Here is a 26,412-nt window from a genome sequence, read left to right as displayed (position 1 = left end):
GACCCCCCCTCCGCCCGCAACCCATGCCTCAGTTCCTCACCTGTAAGAGCAGGGATAACACTCCTATCCCTCGCCTATTTAGACCACAAGCACTTCAAGGCAGGGACTGCCTCTCACTGTGTTTTTGTACAGCACTGTCGATTAGCAAAATGGGATCCTTGATCTTGATTGGAGCTTCTAGATACTACCGCCATACAAATAGTAATAAATGCTTTTGCTGACATCTCCCCTCTTACTAGGATGCCATTAGGGAGGCAAGCCAAACAAAAAATGAGCTGAGCCCTATGAAATTCAACAGGGCTGCTTATTTAAGGGGTGAAGCAATATTCTGCTTGCACAGAGCCGCTTGTGCAGTAAGGACCCAATTTTGCATTTACCGAATGCAGTGATTTCATGCATACCAAACAGAGCTCCAGACTACAGAAATTCCCTTAATATCAGGGATCAATTAGTCAAGATGCAATTGCACATTTTGTTCATATGAAATACAGTGGGGATATTCCCTAAAAGTCCATGTATGACTGTTTTTTTTTCTTCAAATGTGTACCTTCTTGCATTTTTCTTCTTTGCCTTATTTTTTCCCAATACCATATTTACTGCTGTAGGTAGATGTTACAAGAGAAAAGATACATCAGTATTGTACTATATTAATGGTGACCAGTGATCACCTTACCTTTAGGTGGGCAAACAAGTTTGGATAAAGTAAAAAACAACCCACCATTCAAAACCTTGTTCCCATTATTTCTCATGAGCACCAGGCAGCTCAGCACTTCCCAGGGCCCACTGGGAATGGAAGCAGCATATGGCAAGTATGGGAACCAAGTAATAATAAAAATCGCCTATGGAAGCATCTTCCAAAAGATTTCCTGCCAGTTTCTGCAGACGCAGGACACAGAGATACAGCTGTTAGGCAAATGTGTTCTTTTTCCATAGTTTCAGAGAAAAAGAAAGTTTCCATGGAAAATTTGACTTTTCAGTGAAAAGTCTCCTCTGTCAGGCTCTTTACCAGAAAGACCCTCTTGTTCAACGGCCCCCCACCTGAGTCGGGCCCCTTACCATCACCCAGGAAAGGGTTTCAACTGTGGAATCAGGATCCCTGTAACCGTCACACCCCTGCCGCTGACCTGTGGGGTGGCATATTGTAACCACTGCAATGCAGAATGTCCGCCACTGCCTGCTAAGGTCTTTTCACTGGGATCAGGTTCCCTAGGGGTTTAGCGCTCATAGACTTTAAGGTCAGAAGGGACTATCATGATCATCTAGTCCAGGAGTGGCCAACTTGTGACTCCAGAATCACATGCAGCTCTTCAGAAGTTAATATGCGGCTCCTTATATAGGCATGACTCCGGGGCTGGAGCTACATGCACTAACTTTCCAATGTGCCGGGGGGTGCTCACTACTCAGTCCCTGGCTCTGCCACAGGCCCTGCCCCCACTCCACCCCTTCCCGCCCCCTCCCCTGAGCCTGGCCTGCCCTCGCTCCTCCCCTCTCCCTTTCCCTCCCCGTCCCCCCAGCCTCCTGCATGCCATGAAACAGCTGATCGGGAGGTGGGGGGAGATGCTGACCGGCAGGGCTGCCAGTGGGTGGGAGGCACTGAGAGTGGAAGTGGGAGTGGGAGCTGAAGGGGGGCTGCTGATGTATTACTGTGGCTCTTTGGCAATGTACATTGGTAAATTCTGGCTCCTTCTCAGGCTGACCACCCCTGATCTAGTCTGACCTCCTGCACATTGCAGGCCACAGACACTCACCCACCCACTCCAGACTCCTAACCTCTGGCTGAGTTACTGGAGTCCTCAAATCATGATTTAAAGACCTCAACTTAAAGAGCACTCAAAGCTCTTCCCTTTTGGGACCGCTTCCCTCCAGGAGATCTCTTTGCTGTTGAGTCCCCCTAACCAGTTCCTCTCAGAAGCTTTCTGTGTTCTGGGGCTTCCTAAGTAAACTCTTGATTAGGCCCAGGTGTTTGTTAGCTAATTAACTGCACTCAGCCATCTAGGCAACTAACTCCTCACAGGTGGCTCGGGGTCGGTTCATTCTCTTCAGCAGAGTTTGTCCTAGGTAAGCTGAGTGAGTGCCTGACTCCTCAGGAGCCAGCTAAACCGTGACAGCAGCACAGACCAGCTCTGCAGGAAGTATCTGATTTGGACTGGCAAAGGCTTTCGTCTGTTGTTATTATTTAGCATTCATATTGCGGTAATACCTCATGGCCCATTGGGCTGGGCACTGTATGAATATATGGTAAATGACTCCCCGTTGCCCCAGAGACCTTACCATCTAACAGGCAAGGTACGAACCCGCAGAGGAGACAAATGCAGCAGGGTAAGAAGGTGGGATAACAAACACAACAGGATGTGCATGACTGTTAGCCAGGCAGCAGTGGCAATCACAGCTCTCCACCTGCCTAAAGTTGGTTGTACCTTACTCTATGAATGACAGGAAAGGTGAGTTTTGAGGGAGGACTCGAAGGAGGACAAGGTGGTGGCAATGGGCGGCATGTGAACCATCATTCGGGGAGGTTAGCCCCTGTCCCTTTCTGCCTGAGGCCCCGGCCCTCCCTCTCCCCCTTCCCTCACTCCTTCTGCCTTTGCCTCCCCCTGCCGGAGCCCCAGGCCCCGCACCGTGGCCGCCAGCCCTCCCACCCCAGCCCTGGACTGCCCCAGCCAGCCCAGCAAAGCGCCCCCAGCCCCAGAGCACCAGGCAGGTGGCGTCAGCCCAGCCCTGGTGTGCCAGGTGGAGAAGCCCCAGTGCCCCCCAGTCCCGGAGCACCAGGTGGCCCCAGCGCCCCGAATCCTGGGAGCATTGGCCCCGGCCAACCTGAGTCCCAGACCCCCAGGCCAGCCTGCTCTAGCCTGCTTCAGGGAAGAGGAGCAGTCTGGGTTGGGGCCACTGGGGAAGAGCAGGAAGCAGGAGGGAGCCCTGGGTTGCTGACCCAGCGATTGCTGATTTGGAACTATTCCCAAATACAGACCAGGAGTGACAGGCTCCGATATAACGTCTGGTATATTCCCAGTGAGGCACCAGTCTGGACATTCCCACGAACAAGAGTTGCTTCGTGTTCCAAACACTGAGGTTTATTCCCCAACTCCCCAGCAGTATATAGCATGACAAATGTGCAGAAAGCCAAATGGCATCCCTGATAGTCTGCTAGCCACCACTTTCCTGGCAGAGTTTCAAATCAGACAGCAAGTTTCCCAGACAAGTCCATGGACTCAGTGGAGAGCACTCAGACAATGAGATGGCAGCAAGATGGATGAGACTAAATTGCATGTGGTCATTAAAATTCTTCAACTAATAATTTTGAGAGTAGGGAAGAAATGAGCCATTACTGGAGAAAGGCTTTCAGGAAATTAATGAATAAAAGGGTTCAGACTGGATGGTTAGAAAATCATGAGAAAAAGGTCAGTTTGAACTGAGCTATTATGCTTTAGAGTAAACAGTCACCAGCTTACACTGCAAAAATGTGTGGCAGAGCCGCTGAATGTTTGAATACAAGTTATTTGCAGCACCCAGTCTTCAGCTTTCCCTCCATCCCATCCTCGAAGAGCACAGCAGCAGCGTACATGTGTTTGAACATTTCAGTTTTAATAATGCCTTTAGTAGCAGGCTTTTAAAATTGAATACAAGTCACTCAGCAACAGGTCGTAGCATTCTGCCCATTCACATGCTGTCCCTACGTGCAGCTATCTTCCTACAAGTTCATTAGCGAGCGAGCAGAGTTGTGCAAAACCTCTCTGGTTTTATGTTTGCAAGAAGGATTGGTGGCACATCCAACTGGGCAGCTCCCAGGACAGATCCAGCGCATGGGATGATTCTGTCCAGCCCCTGAACACATCTTCCCTCTCACCCCAGCAGACCTGCTCTACAAAATGGCATCATCCATGTAGCGTAACTTCACACACGCCATATGTGTGAGGTCACATTGCATGATGGATGACATTTTATAGAGCAAAATGACCTTGCACACGCTATAGGTGCGAGATCACACTGTATGGAGGATGACATTTTGTATGGCATGTATTTCTGCATGTGGCTGGTGGAGATGCTTCAATACTAATGTCTGGACTACAGCACTGAAAGGTTGGAGCACCCATCAGATGAGGGGTCGGGAAGGAACTTTTACGAAGATCAGATTGTTAGGGACCAGGGGGTTTTTTTCATCACCCCTTGGACATGGATCATCTAGTGGGAACATCTGGGGATATCTCACTTAACCAAATCCCTGCCGTCGCCCGGGTCTTGGGCATTGGCGGCACTGGAATTTCTCCATTCTCTGTTCATGGGACACAACAGTTCAGTCTTCTGAGGACTGAAATATTTTAGTCCAGCTAAAATCATTGGGTTCAACAAAGGGGTATTTTGGTGAAATTTAGTGGCTTGAGATATACAGGAGATTAGACTATGATGATGATCCAATGATCCTTTCTGGCCTTAAACTCTATGAAACTATGAAAGCTCCAAAATCTGGATCAAGATTTCAGGATCATTTTGAATCTGAGGTTTTGTTCTATTACAAAGATAGGAACCATGGGCAAACTTAAGATCCAGGTATAAGTTTATATTTCAAACAGTCTCAAAGTGTTTTTCATTATTATTTTGGGGTGTCGGTGGGGGAAAGTTAGATCCAAGACTGGTGTGGGCCTGTGTTTTATGAAGCTATGTAAGTGAGAAAAAATGTTGTTCTGTTTTATGTGTGCTATATCTTTAAATTTTAAGGAGTTTCCCTGCCAGCTGCAAGGACAGTTGCCATTTTGTGTTTGGTTCTGAGGCTTGATCCTGTTTCCAATTAAATCAATGGCAAGGCTTCCATTAACATAAATAGAACAGGATGAACAATGTTAGAGTGAGTGTCTCTCTCTGGGAGACTTTACAAGACAGATCCTCAGCTGGCATAAATCAGGGCAGCTCCATTAACTTCAGTAGAGCGATGCCGAATTACACTGGCTGAGGATCTAGCCCTGTATGTGTTCTTTCCTTTTTTGGACTGTGCAAAGCAAGTACAAAGGGGGTGTAATCCCACCCCAAAGAAGGATAGTAAAGTTTTACATCCCCTTTGCCTGAATGTAAATGACATCACAACATGCAAAGTAGTGGAGAATCAGGACCTCAGGTATAACAACCTGCATGGATCATGGAGAAAGTGGCTCAGATTGTAGGATCCATATGCACATGAACTGAGTCCCTGGTGCCTCCTACAAACTCTTCCCTCCCGCAACCTGTGCTTCTCACCCAATGTTCCATGCAGGTTCATACATAAGGTGTACATATGACAGGTATGGCCATTTCCTGCAATATACTGGACAAACCTTACTGAATGTATGTGCGTTATTTTGGGATTTTATGTAATTTGTCTAGGAAATATGACTAATGTAAACCTGGGGAAGAGTTATGCACTTTGAAGGACTCTTTTTAACAATGGGCTAAGCCAAGAATGAACTGTTAATTGTGCAGGTTTCCAAGGAAATACTTGGGAGGAGGAGAACACAACTACCTCTGGACCCAATATCTTCTGAAGCTTTACCTTGGGAAGGGGATCTTTGTCTAGAAATACCTAATACCAGGATCAAAAGGGCCAAACAGCATATGGGAGTAACTCACAGATTCATGGGTGTTCTAGTTCTGAGCAGGAGGTGTCATGAACTTGTATCCACAGGAAAAACCCTGGGTGGTGTTTGAAGAACTGTTCACTAGCCAGAGCCCAGGCTGGAATCAGGGGGTGTGTCTTAGCATATATGTAGGTTATTATGTTGTTTTTAAAGTTTTCTGTGTAATGCTTTTAGGTTGAGAAGAAATGTGCTTGCTTAGAAAGAGCTGTGTGGGGTAACTTAGAACCATGGGCAATTGCAACTGTTTATAGGCTTTGAAGACTAAGCAAAGCATAGACACAGGCCTCTTTAGGTGGTCTCTTTTGCTGGTGAATAACACAGTGTATGCAGGGAACTGAATGGAAAAACCCCTGAAAGCAGGGTGTAAGAGGTGAAGGCTGGGGAGCCGGAAGCCTGAGAGTGTGGGCCTTCACTGAACTGTTGCCCTAAACTGTAACAGTATATTCCTCCACCTTTAGGCTTCTTGAGAACCACTAACCGTTGTGTACCTTATACCTTATGCATTGTCTCTGAATCTGGCCCAGTGTGTGAATGTGTATAAAATAATATTGACTTCAATTAAGTTATACCAAGGAACATTTTGCCCCATTGGGCCTGTACTATGTGCTGTTCAACTGCATGCCATGAAGTTGTGTAGGGACGCCCACTTTGACTGGATACCACATGGCCAGATTCATCCTTTTATTAGCCCTTTTATAAAGCAGAACAACAACCGACAAACCCCATTTAAAGTGTTATAGGCCTGGTCTATTCTGGGGGGGGATTGATCTAAGATGCGCAACTTCAGCTACGAGAATAGCATAGCTGAAGTCGACGTATCTTAGATCGACTTAGAATCACTTACTTCACGTCCTCGCGGCATGGGATCAACAGCCGCCACTCCCCCGTCGACTCCGCTTCTGCCTCTCGCCATGGTGGAGTTCCGGAGTAGATGGCAGAGCGATCGGGGAGAGATTTATCGCGTCTACACTAGATGCGATAAATCAATCCCCGATAGATCGATCACTACCCGCCAATCCGGCGGGTAGTGTAGACGTGCCCATAGATATCTGTGAAGCAGCACGAACATCGTATATCTGTTATTTACAGTATATTGATAATATATGTCAACATTCATATTCATAATCATGATTTACATACTGGCTTTTGCGCTGCAATGGAATCAAGGGTTTTTTGATTTACATGGTTGCACTACCACATTTCATGACTGGATGCAACAGAGAACAAAATTTTAATGTGCATAATAAATTTGCATCTTCATTAATGCTGATTATTTTATCCACGCAGACAAGGTGATGCAGAAGGCACTAGATGAAATTCTAAACCAAGTCACACCTCAAAGGTTGCGGGCTCAATACTCCTCTCACTCACCCCATGGTGTAAATCCATTGGTTTATAGTGTAAGCGAGGTCAGAATCGGGACCAGAGAATTCAGATGTGGAAGAGGGTTGTGTTTATATGGCCCTAATTCAGCAAAGTGCTGAAGCAGTGAAGTCATTGGGACTTCAACACATGCTTAAGTGCTTTGCTGAATCACAGCATATGAAAGCATCTGCCGGAAGTTGTAGGTAGGCAGAATTCAGTTTTTATTGTTTTGTAATTCTGATGGCTAATATCAATATTTATTATATTGGTGGTCAGACACTAATTATTTAATGACTGTAGATGTCGAGATTCAAAAAGTTAAAGCTTTATAACAAATTGTCAACATCACAAGTCAAAATACACAAAGTAATAGAAATCCTTAAATCAAACTCTAATAAATTCTTAAGCAGCATTTTTCTTACTTTGGCTATCTGTAAATTTCAATTATTATTGATGGAAATATGTTTTTCATCATTTTGAGTGTATATGGTGAAATTGACGTTTACTGACATTTATCAATAAAAATCTAATCCTTCCAAGCCTAGTTATATACCAATGTCCATAAGACTTTGCTAACATCACTTGAATTCACATTGGTAGCATGCAAAGTACCTCAGGAAGCCCCTGACTAATATCAACTAGGGTTGCAAGAAACTGACTGTAGGTTTCTATCATAAGGTTTTATTCTGCTGCCCATCAGCTTTGTATCTGGTCACCTTCCATGTAAAATCAATAGCAACTGCGAAGTCCCTAGTGGACTTGGGTGCTGAACACAAAGCATCCAATCCTGAGATGGGTGGAGGGCACTCAGCTCCCACTGAAGTCAGCAAACCAAATCCTGAGGTCGTTATTGAGGCCCCACTCATGATCAAAGTGTAAAATATACAACTTCCTGTGTGCAAAACTGAGCATGTGAACTCAAACTCTCAGGCATTCATATGAGCGACAACCAAGAGTTTGAATGTTCACAGAAGGGAAAAACAAAATTCAGTTTTAAATTCAAGTGAATTCCTGTAGGACAGTGGTTTTCAGACCACTGGGGTCCGCAGATTGTCTAAGATTTCCAAAGGGGTCCACACCTCCATTTGAAATTGTTTAGGGGTCCGCAAATGAAAAATGTTGAAAACCATTAGGAGATATGTGGCAGCATTTCCCCGGCTCTGATATTCGGATAAGGAAACTAATTTAGTCACACAGTGTAATTGAAGTACTGAATTTAGTGATAAATATATTTCAAATAGCTCTTTCAAGTCCCTTTTCCCCAAAACCGCCAGTTAGAATGTATTCAATAAAAGGTCTTTCTCTGTCACTTTTCTGAATTGATTTGTTTCTCCTGCTTTCTCCAGCAAAGACACCTTAATCCTCTGCAGCTGCAACTTGTGCCATCTCTCTAAACCACAGGTTATGACCTTATTAATGCAGCTCAGCAGGTGGAAAATAAAAGTGCATTGAACCAGCATGAGAAACACAGGAGATTGATTTATGGAAAAATGGGGTATCTGGGAAGTTGCATTCAAAACAGGCAAGTGTATATCACAAAGCTTTAAAGTGCTCTGGTATAACATAATTCTCGTTTGTAGCAAGTATACTCCATACAGTTAAAAACAAAGAGAGGATATTTAACATCACCTATAATGAGATAACATCATGTGATCCAAAAGGGGAAGTGATAATGGTCAGTTTTGGTCCTTCCTCTGCTGACTCACAAAAGCAAACTGAGGAGAGAGCAAAGGGGTGATGCCTGATGATGGTGGTGACACATGCAAACAGAACATCATAGAATCATAGAATATCCGGGTTGGAAGGGACCTCAGGAGGTCATCTAGTCCAACCCCCTGCTTAAAGCAGGACCAATCCCCAACTAAATCATCCCAGCCAGGGCTTTGTCAAGCCTGACCTTAAAAACCTCTAAGGAAGGAGATTCCACCACCTCCCTAGGTAACACATTCCAGTGCTTCACCACCCTCCTAGTGAAAAAGTTTTTCCAACTTATCCACCTTAGGTTAATATCTAATCTAAACCTCCCCCACTGCAACTTGAGACCATTAATCCTTGTTCTGTCATCTGCTACCACTGAGAACAGTCTAGATCCATCCTCTTTGGAACCCCCTTTCAGGTAGTTGAAAGCAACTATCAAATCCTCCCTCATTCTTCTCTTCCGCAGACTAAACAATCCCAGTTCCCTCAGCCTCTCCTCATAAGTCATGTATCCCAGTCCCCTAATCATATTTGTTGCCCTCCACTGAACGTTTTCCGATTTTTCCACATCCTTCTTGTAGTGTGGGGCCCAAAACTGGACACAGTACTCCAGATGAGGCCTCACCAATGTCAAATAGAGGGGAACGATCTTGTCCCTCAATCTGCTGGCAATGCCCCTACTTATACAGCCCAAAATGCCATTGGCCTTCTTGGCAACAAGGGCACACTGCTGACTCATATCCAGCTTCTCATCCATTGTAACCCCTAGGTCCTTTTCTGCAGAACTGCTGCCTAGCTATTCGGTCCCTAGTCTGTAGCAGTGCATGGGATTCTTCCATCCGAAGTGCAGGACTCTGCACTTGTCCTTGTTGAACCTCAGCAGATTTCTTTTGGCCCAATCCTCTAATTTGTCTAGATCCCTCTATATCCTATCCCTACCCTCCAGTGTATCTACCTTTCCTCCCAGTTTAGAATCATCTGCAAACTTGCTGAGGGTGAAATTCATGCCATCCTCCAGATCATTAATGAAGATATTGAACAAAAACGGCCCCAGGACCGACCCTTGGGGCACTCTGCTTGATACCGGCTGCCAACTAGACATGGAGCCATTGATCACTATCCGTTGAGCCCGACAATCTAGCCAGTTTTCTATCCACCTTATCGTCCATTCATCCAGCTCATACTTCTTTAACTTGCTGGCAAGAATACTGTGGGAGACCGTGTCAAAAGTTTTGCTAAAGTCAAGGAACAACACGTCCACTGCTTTCTCCTCATCCACAGAGCCAGTTATCTTGTCATAGAAGGCAATTAGATTAATCAGCAATGACTTGCCCTTGTGAATCCATGCTGACTGTTCCTGATCACTTTCCTCTACTCTAAGTGCTTCAGAATTCCTGGATGAGCTAAACTATAAACTGCTTTCCACTTCTACTACCTTTTATCCATGGACTCCAGGGCGCTTTGCAAACATGAATTCACTGAGACTTCTAACAAACTCTGTGAGGAAGGTAAATATTTCTTCTGTTTCACCGCTGAGTAAACTGATAGATGGAGAGGTTAAGAGACTCTTGCTCAAGATCACCCAAGAAGTTCATGACAAATCTGGAAACAGAATCGAGGAATTCTGAAACTCTCTATATTTCTTTAACCACTGTAATAATTCTAATTATTCTGTACATATCATTTTAGATTTTCAAACCATAGCAAAGATGAATCATCTAACCCTCAAAACATGCCTAGGAAATATGGTGATTAATATCCCCATTTTACATTTGCCTGAAGCTACACGGCAAGGCAGAGGCAGAGCTGGGATTTGAATAAAGGAGTTCCCAAGTTCAATGCACAAGGCCATGCTGCTTGCATCCCTTCCTAGTTAGAAGATCAAGAACCTGATTTCATTTACACCCATTTTACACTGGTGTAACCCTAATGACTTCAATGACTGTACACTCTTTGTTGACCAAACATTGATGTAGGTAAGATCTGAGATACTGAGACATTTGCAGCCCTTGTTTTGCAGGACTAATCGATTATGGAGGGATAAGGCAGGTGGAGATGGGGGTACTATCTTTGGGATAATTTAAAGCAGTAAATGTAATTTGTCGGAGAAGCGAGTGGGATAAATTGGATGCCTGCCATGTCTGATGGCGTGCCTTAATCTTGCAACTGTTTACATGTGTGCTTAAACAGAGGCGGCATGGCCTTGTGCACAGAGCAGTGACTAGGATTCAGGATACCTGAGTTCTGATCCTAGCTGTGTCACTGGCCCACTGGATAACCTTGGGCAAGTCACTTTCCCTCTCTATGCCATCTGTAAAAAGGGAATAATGGTACTGAGCTCCTTTGAAAAGCCCTTTGAGATCTACTGATGAAAGGCACTATACAAAAGGTAGGGATTCTTATCAGAAGTCGTCCCACTGATTTCAATGGGACGGTTCAAGGGAATAAAGTAAAGCACACACCTAAATGTTTGCAGAGCTGATGCTAACAGCATGCAGTTAGCTGTGTTGCCTCTTCAGGCCCTGAAGGAAAGGTTAAATGCAGGGCCCACCAGAACTCCGATCACATCAAAAAAAAGAAAAGGGAGAAGATTATTTTCCCTCACTCCTCACAGACTCTATATCTGTTATTCTGCCATTTTATTTATCTCAGACCTAAGCTTATCTTTCTCCTGTAGTAAAAACTTCTCCCATGTCTCAAAGTGTAATCCTCTTTGTGAGCCAAGAGATAACTGGGAGAGGAAGAAAAATAAAACCTCAAATAATTGCTCAGCATGAGATCATCTTTGCTTCTCCCTCTTTTCTCTTTCTTGACTGAATAAAATAAATAAATACCACCCAAGAATGGTGAAAAAAAATCTATCGAGAGGATTAGGGTGTAGTTAATGCCAGGTCCAGTCGGCAAGAAATCTTATTCGCTTGCTTCAGAGGCAGCATCTCACTTGCCACCAAGAGTCTATTGATCCACTAAGGGTATGTCTACACTACAGCCGCTAGAGTGGGACAGCTACAGCACTGTAGCTGTAGGGCCGTATTGTAGACCTTCCTACATCTTATTAATGAAAATCTTTCACTTCATTTGACCCATAGCAATTTTTTGACTTTTCATTTAGCTGAATATTTAAAAAGAAAAATGGTTTCAGGTCGACCCAATCCAATTTGTGTTCAGTTTTTCAGAACTGTGCGTGAACCAAAACATCAGTGATCCACACAGCTCTACTTCTGACCAGTTATAACACAAACTACTCATAAACAGCTCTACTTATAAACAACTGCTAATCATTTTCCAGTACTTTATTAATGTACCCTTAATATGAAGTGTATTATTTCTATGCCGTGTATCACAGAGAAGACACTTTTCCTAGGTTGTGTGTAGATACAGAAAGACCTTCCTTTCTCCTCTATCTTTTGGAAACAGTCACCAATGTGTGAGAGCAAAGTAAACCAGGGATAGTGTGGTCTTTCATTGGCCAACATCAGCTCTCAGAGAATCTAACAAATCAGAGAAATGAAGGATATTTTTTCCTCCTTCTTATTTCTATTTTCCTTGATTTTTTTAAACAAGTGTGTCAGATGCTTTAAATAATATGTGCCCTTCCATCATTTTCTCCCCTATTACACCAAAAATGGGAAACCTCCAATGGGACCATCACAAGGATCCTCACTCATGGCCTCTGGTGAAGCAAAGAAAATGGATTTCACCAGGAAAGAGAGGGGAAGAAAATAGAAAAAAAACGATACTTGACACTCATATAAACATTCTTCCTCTGAGGCTCTCGAAGCAATTGACAAACTCAAGGGTCAAGCTGAAGCCTATTGAAGTCAATGGGAAACATTCCCAGATAGCTCAGAGGCTGAAAAATCTGACGCAAGTTCTCAATGTGCATATGAGAGTGACAACAATGATGGAGACAGCAGGATCGCTCATGAGCTTCAAGTTAAGCACGTGCATCAGGAGCCCAAGAGAGGGCTTTAGCTGTGATAATTGCATAAAACTCATGGATTGCCCATAAGAGTTCTGCAGGTGGAAATAAGGTAGCATATGCCCTTAACTAATTAACCCTTCAAAAAGACTACACTCCTGTGAGGTAGATAAATATGCCTATACCCTTCTTACAAAAGGGTAAGCCGAGGCAGCAGCAGCTTGCTCATGCACACAGAGCATGCCAGTAACAACTTTGGGAAACAATTCCGGGGCTTACTGCTTTTCTCTTCCCTCACAGCATATAAGCAACTTCTGTTGACCTCAGCAAGAGTTACTATATACAACCAGAGAACTGGGAACCCAGGAGTCTCGACTAACAGGCCATCTGCTCTAACCACTAAACGATACTCACAGTCAAGCAGTAAGTGAAGGCAGACAACTTCAATTCAACCTGCATAATGTGTCTGGTCTATTAATAAACCTCTACAAGAGAAGGGAACATGGAAATGTGAAGTGGTGATCAGTCACCCAGTCCTAATAACAATGGATGTGGGCTAGGAAACCCTTACTATTCACTTGAACAGTCCTCAAACACAGGAGCATCCCTACAGGCACTATATATATGACGTACAATAGAACCTCAGAGCTATGAACACTAGAGTTCTGAATTGACCAGCCAACCACACACCTCATTTGGAACCCGAAGTACGCAATCAGGCAGCAGCAGAGACACACACACAAGCAAATACAGTACAGTACTGTGTTAAACGTAAACGACTAAAAAAAAATAAAGGGAAAGTTTAAAAAAACGGTTTGACAAAGTAAGGAAACTGTTTCTGTGCTTGTTTCATTTAAATTAAGAGGACTAAAAGCAGCATTTTTCTATGCATAGTAAGGTTTCAAAGCTGTATTAAGTCAATGGCCAATTGTAAACTTTTGAAAGAACCACCATAGCGTTTTGTTCAGAGTCACAAACATTTCAGAGTGACAAACAACCTCTGTTCCCGAGGTGTCCCTAACTCTGTGGTTCTACTCTAGGATTACTGGGGCAGCTTTGTGGGATGGAGCTCTTGTCATTGCAAACTGAAATTCAAGTGTTACAGATCAAAACAGAGGGGTTGTTGGTTGGGTTTCGATCAGTTGGTTTATTAATTCTGAACAGGATTGTGTGTAAAACAACACAAAACAAAGAAAACCCTAAGTGACAGTTACGTGAAATGCATTATCTAGCTAGCTGAACAAGACAATCAGACCTCACTCCCATCATCCCCAAGAATGAGAGAACAGAGGACTAAAAGAGAGAGAGAGTGAGAGTGCAAGAAAGAGCTTAGCTGTGAACCTTCTAGCATGTAAAATATCCAATTAAATTCAATAAAAGAACTGTACCAGAGTGTTCGGGTTTAAGTAAGATGATAATTATTCCCTCAATTTATCTACGTACCTCCAAAGTGAGCTCTCGGTGATGCTCCCCAGGCTGTAGTCATACAGCTTTGTCAGAATTAGAATCACCTGGAGGCAAAAGAAGAAATCGTGGTTAGTCTGAAACAATTACAATCTCCTAGAACTGAAATGACCCAAGGGAAGGTTTAGGATTCCTTTAATGGGTGCTTAACATAATTGAACGAATTGTTAAAACATTTGGCTAAACTGACATGAGAAGTACTTGCGGATGCTGTATACTGAGCAGACCTTTCCCTGTTCAGTGTCGCTGTAAGGTTTTACAGTGCGTTCTTCTACCAGGAGGCAAAGCGGGTGAGGGGGCTGATATGCCAGACAAAATACTTTTAGATACAGGAGGATATCTGCAGTATGTGGCAGAAAGAGTGACTGACTTCCACTGGAACAACAAGGAGTCCGGTGGCACCTTAAAGACTAACAGATTTATTTGAGCATAAGTTTTCATGGGTAAAAAACCCACTTCTTTGGATGCATGGAGTGAAAATTACAGATGCAGGCATAAAACGAAAAGCTTATGCTCAAATAAATCTGTTAGTTTTTAAGGTGCCACTGGACTCCTTGTTGTTTTTGTGGATACAGACTAACACGGCTACCCCCTGGTACTTGCCTTCCACTGGGATTCCTCAGCATGGGAACCACCAGCCTGGAATGGAGCAGAGGTCCTTCTCAGCCAGGATCTTGTCTTCCATGGTGCTCAGTACCAGAAGAAGATGTAAGAACCCTGAAGAAGGCTAATGTGGGCTAATCTGCCCCCCATTAAGGCCTCAATCTAACTGCTAAAAAGTAGGGAGTGGCTTAAATTCCAAAGCATGAGGTTTTGATACCTTCCAACATTTTGCTTAGGGATCAAAAATCTCTGTCAGGCAACCTAATCATACCTTATGGTTTGATTAACTATGCTGAGTTTTACTTTAAATTAAGGATTTCTGGGCCAGATCCTTCACCCTTTACTGACACGAGTACAGTGTACTAACACAAATGGTCCCACTGTCCTCGCATAGAAAGAGGTGTAGGATTAGCCCCTGGGCTTCCCACATAAACATCCTCTTATTGTGCATGAATATGATGATGATGCCCTCTAGTGGTGGGCCCACAAAGATGAGAAAGAGACCTAGGGTAGAACCTCGAAGGTACGGACTCCAGAGTTATGGACTGACCTGCCAGCTGGACACCAAGTGAAATTGGAAGTAACCAACCAGTCAGGCAGCAGCAGAGACCAAAACATTTTTTTAAAAGCAAATACTGTATTGCATCTTAAAGGTAGGCACACCTGGGCTGCTTGTTCCTGTCCTCACCCCCAACCCTATGCGTGAGGCAGCCACTTACAGCAAGATGCTGGGGCTGCCAGCCCAAGGCAGCTGGAGCCAGCAGAACAGGACAGCACTGGGGACTGCACTGCTTTCATCCCTCCCTTCCCGCCAGGAGGGGGACATGCTGTTTTTACCCCGTCACCCAGGAAGATGGATGGATGGACACACACACACTGCAAACTCATGCAAGTGCTGAGTAGGGAGCTCAGCTGCTGCTGAAACCTGGCCTGGAGTATCAGCTGCTGGATCTGGAGCCCAAACTTTGTTGAGAGTTACAAACATTTCAGAAAAAAGAAAAGGAGTACTTGTGGCATCTTAGAGACTAACAAATTTATTAGAGCATAAGCTTTCATGAGCTACAGCTCACTTCATCGGATGCATTTGGTGGACTAATACAGACTAACACGGCTGCTACTCTGAAACCAAACATTTCAGAGTTACAGACAACCTCCATTCCCAAGGTGTCCGTAACTCTGAGGTTCTACTGTTGTTAAGAGACATCTTGTGTAGGTCAGCTGGTAGATGCCTATATTTTTTACAGCTTAAGGCCCAGAATCCTACTTCCAGCCCCATGAATCACAGAATGATAGACTTTTAAGGTCAGAAGGGTCCATTATGATAGTCTAATTTGACCTCCTGCAAAACGCAGGCCACAGAATCTCACCCACCCACTCCTGCGATAAACCCCTAGCCTATGTCTTAGCTATTGAAGTCCTCAAATCATGATTTAAAGACTTCAAGGTGCAGAGAAAGCTCCAGCAAGTGACCCGTGCCCCACACTGCAGAGGAAGGCGAAAAACCACCAGGGCCTCTGCCAATCTGTCCTGGAGGAAAATTCCTTCCTGACTCCAAATATGGCAATTAGCTAAACCCTGAGCATGTGGGCAAGATTCACCAGCCAGACACCCAGGAGAGAATTCGCTGTAGTAACTCAGATCTACCTAACATCCCAACACAGGCCATAGGGCATATTTACTACTAATAGACAAAGATCAATTAATTGCCAAAATTAGACTATCCCATCATACCATCTCCTCCATAAACTTATCAAGCTTAGTCTTGAAGCCAGATATGTCTTTTGCCCACACTGCTCCCCTTTGAAGGCTGTTCCAGAACTCTGTATGGTGACCACATATCCTGATTTTATAGGGACAGTCCCAATTTTTGGATCTTTTTCTTATATAGGCTCCTATTACTCCCCAACCCGTCCTGATTATTCACACTTGCTGTCTGGTCACCCTACTCCTCCGATGGTTAGAAAGCTTTGTCTAATTTCAAGTCTAAATCTCCTGGTGGCCAGTTTATATCCATTTGTTCTTGTGTCCACATTGGTACTGAGCTTAAATAATTCCTCTCCCTCCCTGGTATTTATCCCTCTGATATATTTATAGAGAGCAATCATATCTCCCCTCAACCTTCTTTTGGTTAGGCTAAACAAGCCAAGCTCTTTGAGTCTCCTTTCATAAGACAGGTTTTCCAATTATAAATGTATAATTTATCTAATAAGTATGTCAATTTATGCTTTGTCTAGTAATTGTGTGTGGGTTCATTGCACTCTATCTATATAGGTGTGTACAGCACCTAGCATAATGGGGCCCTGTTCTCAGCTGGGGCTTTGAAGTTTTACTGCAATATACATAATTAATATTAATCTATGATATTACATTCTATCCAATACAATCTTCCTGAGCTACTATAATGTAACAATGGGTGATCCTCAAATGGGATTAGGGTGACCAGATAGCAAGTGTGAAAAATCAGGACACTCATTTTTGGGGAGCGAGGGGGTATAGTTGCCCATATAAGACAAAGGTCTAATATTGGGGTGGTCCTGATAATATTGGGATGCCTGGTCACCAAATGGGATACAGGTTAGATACAGACAAGCATCCAAAAATGTGTAGGTTTATAGAAAGCTTATCTCCAAGGTCTTTGGTCTGCAAATTAGGCATTCACACAAGACTTCCTCCTGGTTTGGGCAATAGTTCCAGCCTGTGCTCCGGCTTTTGGCCTTTCCTGAAACTAGGAAGTGCTAGTACATGGATCCATTGCAGGGGAAGAATAGCTATGATTGAAAGCTAGAGTAGCCGATGGGCTGCTGGAGCAGCAGCTGCATCATGATCATGAGAGAGGATTGCAAACCGAACAGTTCCTTGGGCTATGCACAGGGACCAAGATTTAGCCTTGTATCACTACTCTGTGGGGTAGGTATTGTTATAACTACGTCACAGACATACAAGCTGAGCCATAGGGAATTAAGACCAGAATTTTTAAAAATGGGTGCCCAAAGTTAGGCATCTAAAGCAGAATTTAGGCATCTAAATAAGTCATTGGATTCTCAAACTCCCATGAGACTGTCAATATTACTTGTAAAAAGAAAAGGAGGACTTGTGGCACCTTAGAGACTAACAAATTTGTCTGAGCATAAGCTTTCGTGAGCTACAGCTCACTTCATCGGATGCAGTGTACTTTCCACTGAATGTATCCGATGAAGTGAGCTGTAGCTCATGAAAGCTTATGCTCTAATAAATTTGTTAGTCTCTAAGGTACCACAAGTACTCCTGTTCTTTTTGCGAATACAGACTAACACGACTGCTACTCTGAAACCAATATTACTTGTGTGTATGCATTTGCTGGTCTTAGTCAGTTGCTTTTGTGAGCCTTTCACACAGCAAGAGTGGAGAGAAAAGACACTTAAACAACAATATGCAAACATGATTGTAAAAGCGCGAAAACTGGTGGAGGACTATGGGGCAACGACCAGTCCTGAGACGAGATCTAGCTAAATCTGCTCAGGAAATGGGCTTTGCTCCTGTGAAACATTTTGATTAAACATGAATGAAAGGTTTCATTTTCATCAACATTTTTTCTTCAAAAGTTTTTGGGTTTTTGTCAATCCCCCCATCCCGCCCCCTGAAACAAAGCAAAAACCCCACTGATTTGGGAGAGAGGAGTCTGGATTAAGAGTTGCGGGTTTCAGTCGCTGAAAACTGAAATGTTTTCAGGTTTGGGATTCTTCTTCAAACATAGCTGAAAACAGGCATTTCCTGCAAAAATTTCTGTTTTGAAGAAAAAGCCATTTTCCCCAAAAAATAAAAGTTTCAGATGAAAAATATCAATAATCTCTACTTTTAATTTCTTTTCTTTTTAATGTACTGGATTTCAAGATGATGGTTCCCCTTTAGCAAAACCTACACTTGGGACATAAACCATTAGAAACCATTATTATTATTATTTATTTTACATTTCTCCCTGCCAGCTTGCTGGATATCTTCCCCAGCCCCCCCTTCCCCTTCCCTTTCCCTTTCCCCTTCCCCTCCATTTTAAAACTACAGTGAATTAAAGAACCACACCACTTCTGATATGGCAAATATCCTGATCTCTACATATTATTATTTATATTATGGTGGAAACTAGAGGTCTCAACTGAAACTGGGGCCCCATTGTGCTTGGCGCTGTATACAAACATAGTACAAGACAGTCCCTGTCCCAAAGAGCTTGCAGTCTAGATGGACAAGACAGACAAAAGGCAGGAGAGTAAACAGAGTCACAGAAAGGTGAAGTGACTTGGATAAGGTCACTAAACAGGTCAATTGCGAGTCAGAAGCAGAACATAGGTCTTCTTAATTCCAGACCAGTGCCCCATCCCCACCCTGAGCAGCTTGTGATCTGATCCAGAATCGGACATTAAAACGTACACTGGCCTGAGTAACTGTGTGGACTTTGTAACCCTTTCCCATCCTCACTCAATCTCCTCCCTAATGTTATTTTCCCCTGCTTGCAAAATTAGGCCATTAAAATTAGAGCTGATAGGAGCAGAGGGGAGACCCTATCTTTAAATTTTCGGTCACTCTATGAATAACAACAATAAATGAGTATTCAGTAATGTAGAAATGAATCCAATGAAATAACTCTAGCATCTTCTAGGCGGCTAGTTTTGTGTGCTGTTGTACAGGGCACAGTGTCATAGAAAGATGTTCAGGACTAGAGACAAACTGCTGCAATGGCCAGTCTATTTTTCTTGTGCTAAACCCAACTGCAGAAAAGTTGATTATTCTGTATATTAGTACAAGTACCTCTTAAAAAGAATGACTGGTTTCAGAGAAGCAGCCGTGCCACAAGTACTCCTTTTTTTAAAGAGAATGCTAGCATGTAGTAGGTGCCGGCACCCTATTGGGATGTCAGATAGCATTCCCACAGAGGGTGCATATGCTTAACAAAGACACGTCCCAATTAAGGCTTTGTAAGTGCTAAATTTCAATCACAACTCTCCCAGGAATGGTTATCATTGGCAGCAGGCAGCTGTGTGTTAAAGATACAGAATTATGTTGTCACTGTCCCTCAGTGTGTTCAGCAAAGTGACCTATTATTACCCCACTAAGAAAATGGGGAGGAGTGAGTGAGTGAGAGAGAGAGAGAGAGAGAGAGAGAGAGAGAGAATACCTAGGAAGCAACTGCATGAAACCACCTGCAAAGGGAAATTGTTGAAGTCTCTTCCCTGAGCAGCGGGGACTTCTTTGTCCTTCCCCACACCCTCCTCCTTGTGCTGGCCAGTAAAACTAGAAATGCAGATGACACACAGATGCAGTTCACCCATATAGCTGAGGAGAGGCATCTTTCATTAGAGGCACAAGGTGGGTGAGGTCATTTTAATGGACTGACTTGTGCTGGCAAGAGAGAGAACTTTCGAGCTTCAGGGCTGGGAAAGGTACTTAGGCCAGGTCTACACTACAGACCTATATCAGTATAACTATGTCACTCAGGGGTGTGAATAACACCCCGAGAAATGTAGTTATATCGACCTTAACCCCCCCCCCCCCGGCCCAGTGTAGATACCGCTATGTCAACCACGGCTTGGGAAGGTGCATGAACTATGCTGATGGGCATAGGCGTGTCTTCACTTAAATGCCACAGCACCACCCATGCAGCATTTTAAGTGTAGACCTGCTCTAATAGTGTCACAGCTCAATACAAGATCCAACAGATAGTTTAGCATAAGTAGTTATGGGATCACTGAAGGTGAAGTGGCCTAACACCCCCTTAATCATACGAGAAAAAGCAGGGAGTTACTGTTTGTTGGAATAAGCCATAAATCCAGTCTCTTTATTAAGAGCATGATTTTAGTGTCTAGCAAAGTTATGAATTTAAGCTCCTAGGCTTGTCTTTTGAAAGTGTCGGGCAGGTTTCTTTTGAGGAGGAGAACTGACAGGTCAGACCAATACAGAGTCACAGCTTTGTAAAAAGTGTACACCCACAGGTGACATTGTCTTTCATCAGTTTTTGTCTTTCATCAGTTTCCTGTGTGAGTTCATTCCAGAATGCAGTGATTGTCTGGTTTCACCCATACAGTTGTCACTGGGGCAAAAATTTTGACAGAACAGATTTCATCAGCAAATGCAGTTCTGTTGAAACTGAAATACTCCATGAAATGGCATTAGTTTTGCTGAAATTTTGTTTTGGAGGAAAAAAGAGGGGAAAAGGTTCCAACAATGCAGAAACTTCCTGATGTTTTCAGAACAAAATGTTTCCATTTTCCTTTAAAACAACTTATTTTTTGGTTATATTTTAATTATTTTCTACTCATTACATAATAAAATTTGAAAATCGCTGAATAATTTTAATTGAGCTGTAATTATTTTTTTCCCCTGAGAAATGTTCTTTTGAGGAGAATTTAAACATTTTTAGGTTTTGTTCTGAACTGGAACAAAAGCAAATTTCAAAATCTCTTAATCCTCTGTGAAATGGGATGTCCATTCTCCACCCAGCTTGAGTAGTGACCCAAAGGACAAAGTGCTCTCGTAGGGTGGATTACAATCCCCCATTTTGCAGATGGGAAAACTGAGGTCCTGAGACTTTATACGACCTTTGCCAAAGACACATAGTGAGCCAGCAGTAAAGGGGGAAAAGAAGCCAGGTTTCTTGCCCTCTGTATCATCTGCTCTAACCACTAGACTTGCTGCCTCTAAACCAGTTGAGTAAATCTACCAGATTTCCAAAGGGGGAAGCAGTGGAGCCCACACTCCCTGAGTTAAAACAGAGAGCTCTCCAGCTGTCTACAATTGAACAGGAGCATAACAAAAGGTTAGCATGTCTCCCTTCTTATCCACTTGTCCTCTCAAAACAGAGAGATTACATAGATTAGTTGGAGCAGATCCTCCCTCAACACTCCAGGTGGAGGCTCTGCTCCCGCTTGGCCTCTTCCCCCAAGGCCCTGCCCTCGCTCTGCTTCTTCCTGTCCCCTTCTTTCCCCCAAGGCTCCCTCTTCCACCCACCATTCTCTCCTCTCTGCCCCCTCCCCCAAGATCCTCCCACCAGCCACTCGCTGATCGGCAGCCAGCCCCAAGGCAGAACCACTGTGGCTGAGCACCCCTATTTTTTTCTGTGGGTGCCACAGAGTCGGTGCCTAGCTTATATGCAGTTTTGTTGTAGGTTCCAGGATATTAGAGAGATGAGGTGAGCAAGGTAATATTTTTTTGTTGGACTGACTTCTGTTGTGGAGAGAGACAAGATTTCGAGTTACACAGAGCTCTTCTACAGGTCTGGGAAAGGTACTCATAGTGTCACTGCTAAATATGTTTCAGAGTAGCAGCCGTGTTAGTCTGTATTCGCAAAAAAGAAAAGGAGTACTTGTGGCACCTTAGAGACTAACAAATTTATTTGAGCCTAAGCTTTCGTGAGCTACAGCTCACTTCATCAGATGCATAGCTAAATATGCTAAACTATTTGTTTGATCTCATAAGTAGTTAGCACATATTCTAAGGGATCACTGAAAGTTAAGTGGCCCATTAACACCATTGTAGTTATAGGAAAAAGGGGGGAAGATAGTGCGTTACAGATTGTTATAAAAAGCCATAAATCCAGTGTCTTTATTTAGACTATATTTTTTAGTGTCTAGCAAAATTATGAATTTAAGCTCCCAGGGTCATCTCTTGGAAATGCTGTGCAGGTTTCCTTTGAGGATGAGGACCGATAGGTCAGAGTTTGGCTTGGTCTACACTACCAACTTATGTTGATATCACTACATTGCTCAGAGGTGTGGAAAATACTGACCTAACCCCTCCCACCCACTCCGTATTGACAGCGCTATGTTGACGGGTGGGCTTGTCCTGTTGAAAAGGCTACCGCCTCTAAGGGAGGTGGAGTACCTATGCCGATGGGAGAAGCTGCAAGTCTAAACAATTGCTTAATGAAAAGTGTTCACCTACAGGTGATATGGTGTTTTTGTCTTTTATCTTTTTCCTGAGTGAGTCCATTCGAGTGATTTTCTAGTTTCACCCATTTAGTTGATATTGGAGCATTTAGTGCATTTGAAGAAGTACACCACACGTAGGACCCATCGATCTTGAAAGGTGTGTTACAGGGAGTGTTGATCATCGTTACAGTGGAGATATGAATGCCAGGTTTTTCATTTGCTGTTCTGCCAGCGTCTGGTGCCTCTTTGAGTTGGTGTGTCCTGGTCTGTGTGGACCTTGTTTCTGATGATGAGCTTGGAGAGATTTTTTGCAAGGATGGTTGTTTGAAGGCCAGAAGAAGGGGTTCAAAAATTATTTCTTTCAGGATCAAGTCTCCACTGAGTATGGGTTATAGTTGTTTGATGTTAACTCCCCCCCCACATGGGTTCCAGTGTGGAATGGCATGTGAGAACTAGGGGTGTGTGGTTGGAGGGCATTTTATTTCTTTAGTGAAACAAGTTCTCTCAGGGTATTCGGGGCAGCCTGCTCCATGATACGATCTACTTATCTCATGGAGTGTCCTTGTTTGGTGAAGGCTGTTTTGAGTGTGTTAAGGTGTATATCACCTTAATTTAAATGTTCACAACTGTTTAAAACCCATGATTGCATGCATTTTTTTACATTTTCATCTATTTAAATTTTCACAGTCACAGGAGATTGGGAGGGTCAGACATAATTATTTAATTATAGTAGACATTCAGATTCAAAAAGTTAAAGTTTTACAATAATTAAAACACAAGTTGTCAACATACATCACGTCAAAATATACACAGTAAATATCCTTAAATCAAATTCTAATGAGTTCTCAAGTGGAATTTTTCTGACTTTGCCTGTATGTAAATTTCTAACACTATATATTGAATTTTTTTCTGTTTGTGGGTGTATGGTGAAATCAACGTTTACCAACATTTACCGATAAAAGTCTAATCCCTCCAAGCCTAGTTATCTGTGAAACATTTTCACATCCGGATCATTATGAGGAGAGCACTTTCAGATCCTTCTTGGGAAGGGACACCATACAAATAGAAGGTATTTTTGTTATTTCTTTACTTGGTGATGTCTATCTATCTATCTATCTATCTTCTTAGTCTATGCCCATCACTGTGGTACCTGGTCACCTTATACTAGTCAATCACATCTTATTCTAGAATCATACAGACAATCCCCTCCCATCATAGTAGATGAGAGATTAAAGGACTTATCCAAGGTCATACAGTGAGTCCGTTGCAGAGCCAAGAAGTGAAGCCATCGCTCCAAATTCCCAGTCCAGAGCCTTGACCACAAAATTACTTTTTCTGTCATCTCTCTGTGTAGGGATTCTGACTTCAACACACTTCTGCACAGGATGCTGCACATATAACATATCTCTTAGGTTTCATCAGAGAACATCTCCACAACAGTCTCTCTTTTCCATTCACTTTTCCTCAAGCAGCAGCAATATGGTTACTCCAAACCAAGACACACAGGCAATGTGAACAAGTGGGCAGCAAAATTGCTTATTTATGCCAAATTCTCTTATGCACTTTTTGTTAAACTGTTATTTCAATAACCTGTGCAAGTCCATCTTTTTAAAAAAGTATTATTTCTCCTTTGCTGTTTTCATTTCTTTGTTATTCAGACTGCAAAAGGTTATATTATGGTGGGTTTTGTTGTTGCAGCGGTTGGTTTTTTGCTTTCTTTTCCCAGGCTGTCACTAGATAGCTTAGAGGAACCTAATGATCAAAGACATGCATATTGTGTTGTTCTAAATGTCAGAATATGAGCTGTGATGGAACGCTGTAATGAAATGAAACAGAATTTCTCACCCTTCACCCTTGTTTTTTTTTCCCCTTTCCCGCTCCCCACATTTACCAATCAATACAAACTAACAAGTGCAAGAAGAAAAGAACAGCCAAAATAGTGGTGCATCACATACACACACACACACACGAGCTGAAAATTGGGTTTTATGCCTGCTCTGATGTGAGCTCTTTTAAAAACTGAGATGAAAAGAGAAACTTTACTCTTTGGTTCTTTCCAGGGATATAAACTCTGTTATTACAGCCAAAGATACAGCTTTGCTTGCATGCTCCTGAAGTAAGGTGGTTTTGAAATGTGTTTCTCACCTTTTCCTGGTTAAGGGAAGTGGCACAGGATGGGATGGCCCTTTGGCAGGGGGGGCTTAGCTCCACCCGTGACTAATTAGCTGCATACCAGGTGATGTTTTGAGGCCCAGACACAGGTGATGGCCTGCAGGTCATCTGGTCCTCAAATGACAGGGCAGCAAGCAGCTCAGTTAGAAAACTTCCATTTTGGTTGAAAAGTCATTGTGCCTCACAACACAAAACGTTTTCATGAACAAAAATTTCAACCAACTCTACATTACGGTGGCCAAGTTTTTCAAACTTGGGAGCCTAGAGTGAATTGCCAACACTTTCTAAAGAGCCTAGTTGTTTTGGACACCTTGCATTTTGGTTCCTCAACCAGACATACACCTTAAAAGGGCCTAGTTTTCAGAGGCTGAACACTCCGTGCTTTCTGAAAATCAGGCCTTTAAGATGTCCCCGCTTTGGGAGCACAAAATCACTAATAACTCTGGAAAATCTTGGCCTAAATCTACTCACCCAAATAACAGTGGCTGGCAGCGGTGGCTGATGACTTTTTTGAGAGGTGATGGACCTATCACAGTGTCTCATAAATTCAAGTATATGTCCATCTCCTTGCAGTCCTGGCCAGAGGAGGTGTGTGTGTGGGGAGGGAGTCCGTTTTGCCCCACTAGGACCACAGCTTCCCCTGCACCTTGAGACTGCAGGGGTCTAGCATCACTGGCTCTGCAGCAGCGGCTCTGCTGTCATGGCCTTTCTCACCAGTCAGGAATGTAGGAGGCATCCCTGGGCCAGAAACATTCATCCGTGGGGTGGCCTATCCTGCAGCTGGGGGCTTGTCCTTGCAGTCCTGGCCAGGGGTCTCTGTTCCACTGGGGCAGGAAGACTGCAGGCTCCCCCACACCTTGCATTCTGGTGTCTTTGGCCCCTTGGCTGTGCTGGGAGCCCCCTCCAGGCCCGCTGTCAAAACTGGCCATAGCTATTGCAACATTGCCGCAGCCTCACCAAGCCGTGTCTACCACGGCAACACCCTCATACAGTGGGCATGGGAGATTGCCATGGTAAGAAGACAGCATCCCAAGGCACTATGACCTATACTGGGATTTGAGTCTCATCCACAGCAGTAGACTTTCTGGCTCTGCATTGCACTGTGGAGATGGGAGAGAGAGGGAGTAACGTGACAGATTTAAAATTTGTGTGGACTTGTGTTGCTTAATGAATAGGTACATGCTTAACTGTCCTTAAAAACCTGAATATAGACAAAAAATGTTGCAAGGCCTGCCCTGAATGGCTTAAAATCCAAATGGACAAGAGATTGGCAGGCCCTTCCTGTCACATTTGTGTCTAGCATAAACTTTATTTTATACTGTTTTGCTGCAAATTAATTTCTAATATGGTAGCTGACAAAGGGCTTGTCTTTCCCTGCAGGGTTACCTCCAGGTGTAATTTAAGAGTTGCCCCTAACCCAGCTCTCTTTCACACTCATAAATCTCACGTTCAAGTGAAGTGGTGCTTCAAACTCAATTTAGCTAGCACGTTGAAGGTGAACGCCAGGGGAACGAGTTGAAGTTTGAGTACCGCTAGCTACCAGCTACAGTTCTGGTGAGCACAACCCACCAGAGGCTAATCCAATCCCAGCTTGAGTGGTGTAGTGCAGTTGCTCTCATTCAAGGTAAGCTAGGTCGAGTGGAGCAACTTGAGCTATTTGTTGCTGTGAAGACAAGCCCAAAGATACTTT

At 43.6% G+C, this 26,412-nt stretch overlaps 1 protein-coding gene across 2 annotated transcripts in view; it reads right to left on the bottom strand.

Annotated features, from left to right (window-relative positions):
• SORCS1 (sortilin related VPS10 domain containing receptor 1) overlaps positions 1-26,412 on the bottom strand; it is a 444,317-nt gene that overhangs the window by 296,071 nt on the left and 121,834 nt on the right. For both annotated transcript variants that reach the window (XM_043518946.1, XM_038411260.2), the window contains exon 2: positions 14,032-14,099. In XM_043518946.1, coding sequence (XP_043374881.1) covers positions 14,032-14,099 — 68 coding nt within the window. The remainder of the gene's footprint in view (positions 1-14,031; positions 14,100-26,412) is intronic.

This window comes from Dermochelys coriacea, chromosome 7, assembly GCF_009764565.3.
Source record: "Dermochelys coriacea isolate rDerCor1 chromosome 7, rDerCor1.pri.v4, whole genome shotgun sequence".
Lineage (NCBI taxonomy): Eukaryota > Metazoa > Chordata > Testudines > Dermochelyidae > Dermochelys > Dermochelys coriacea.
Note: the sequence above shows the minus strand (reverse complement) of the source record. Positions and strands in the feature narration are given on the sequence as shown.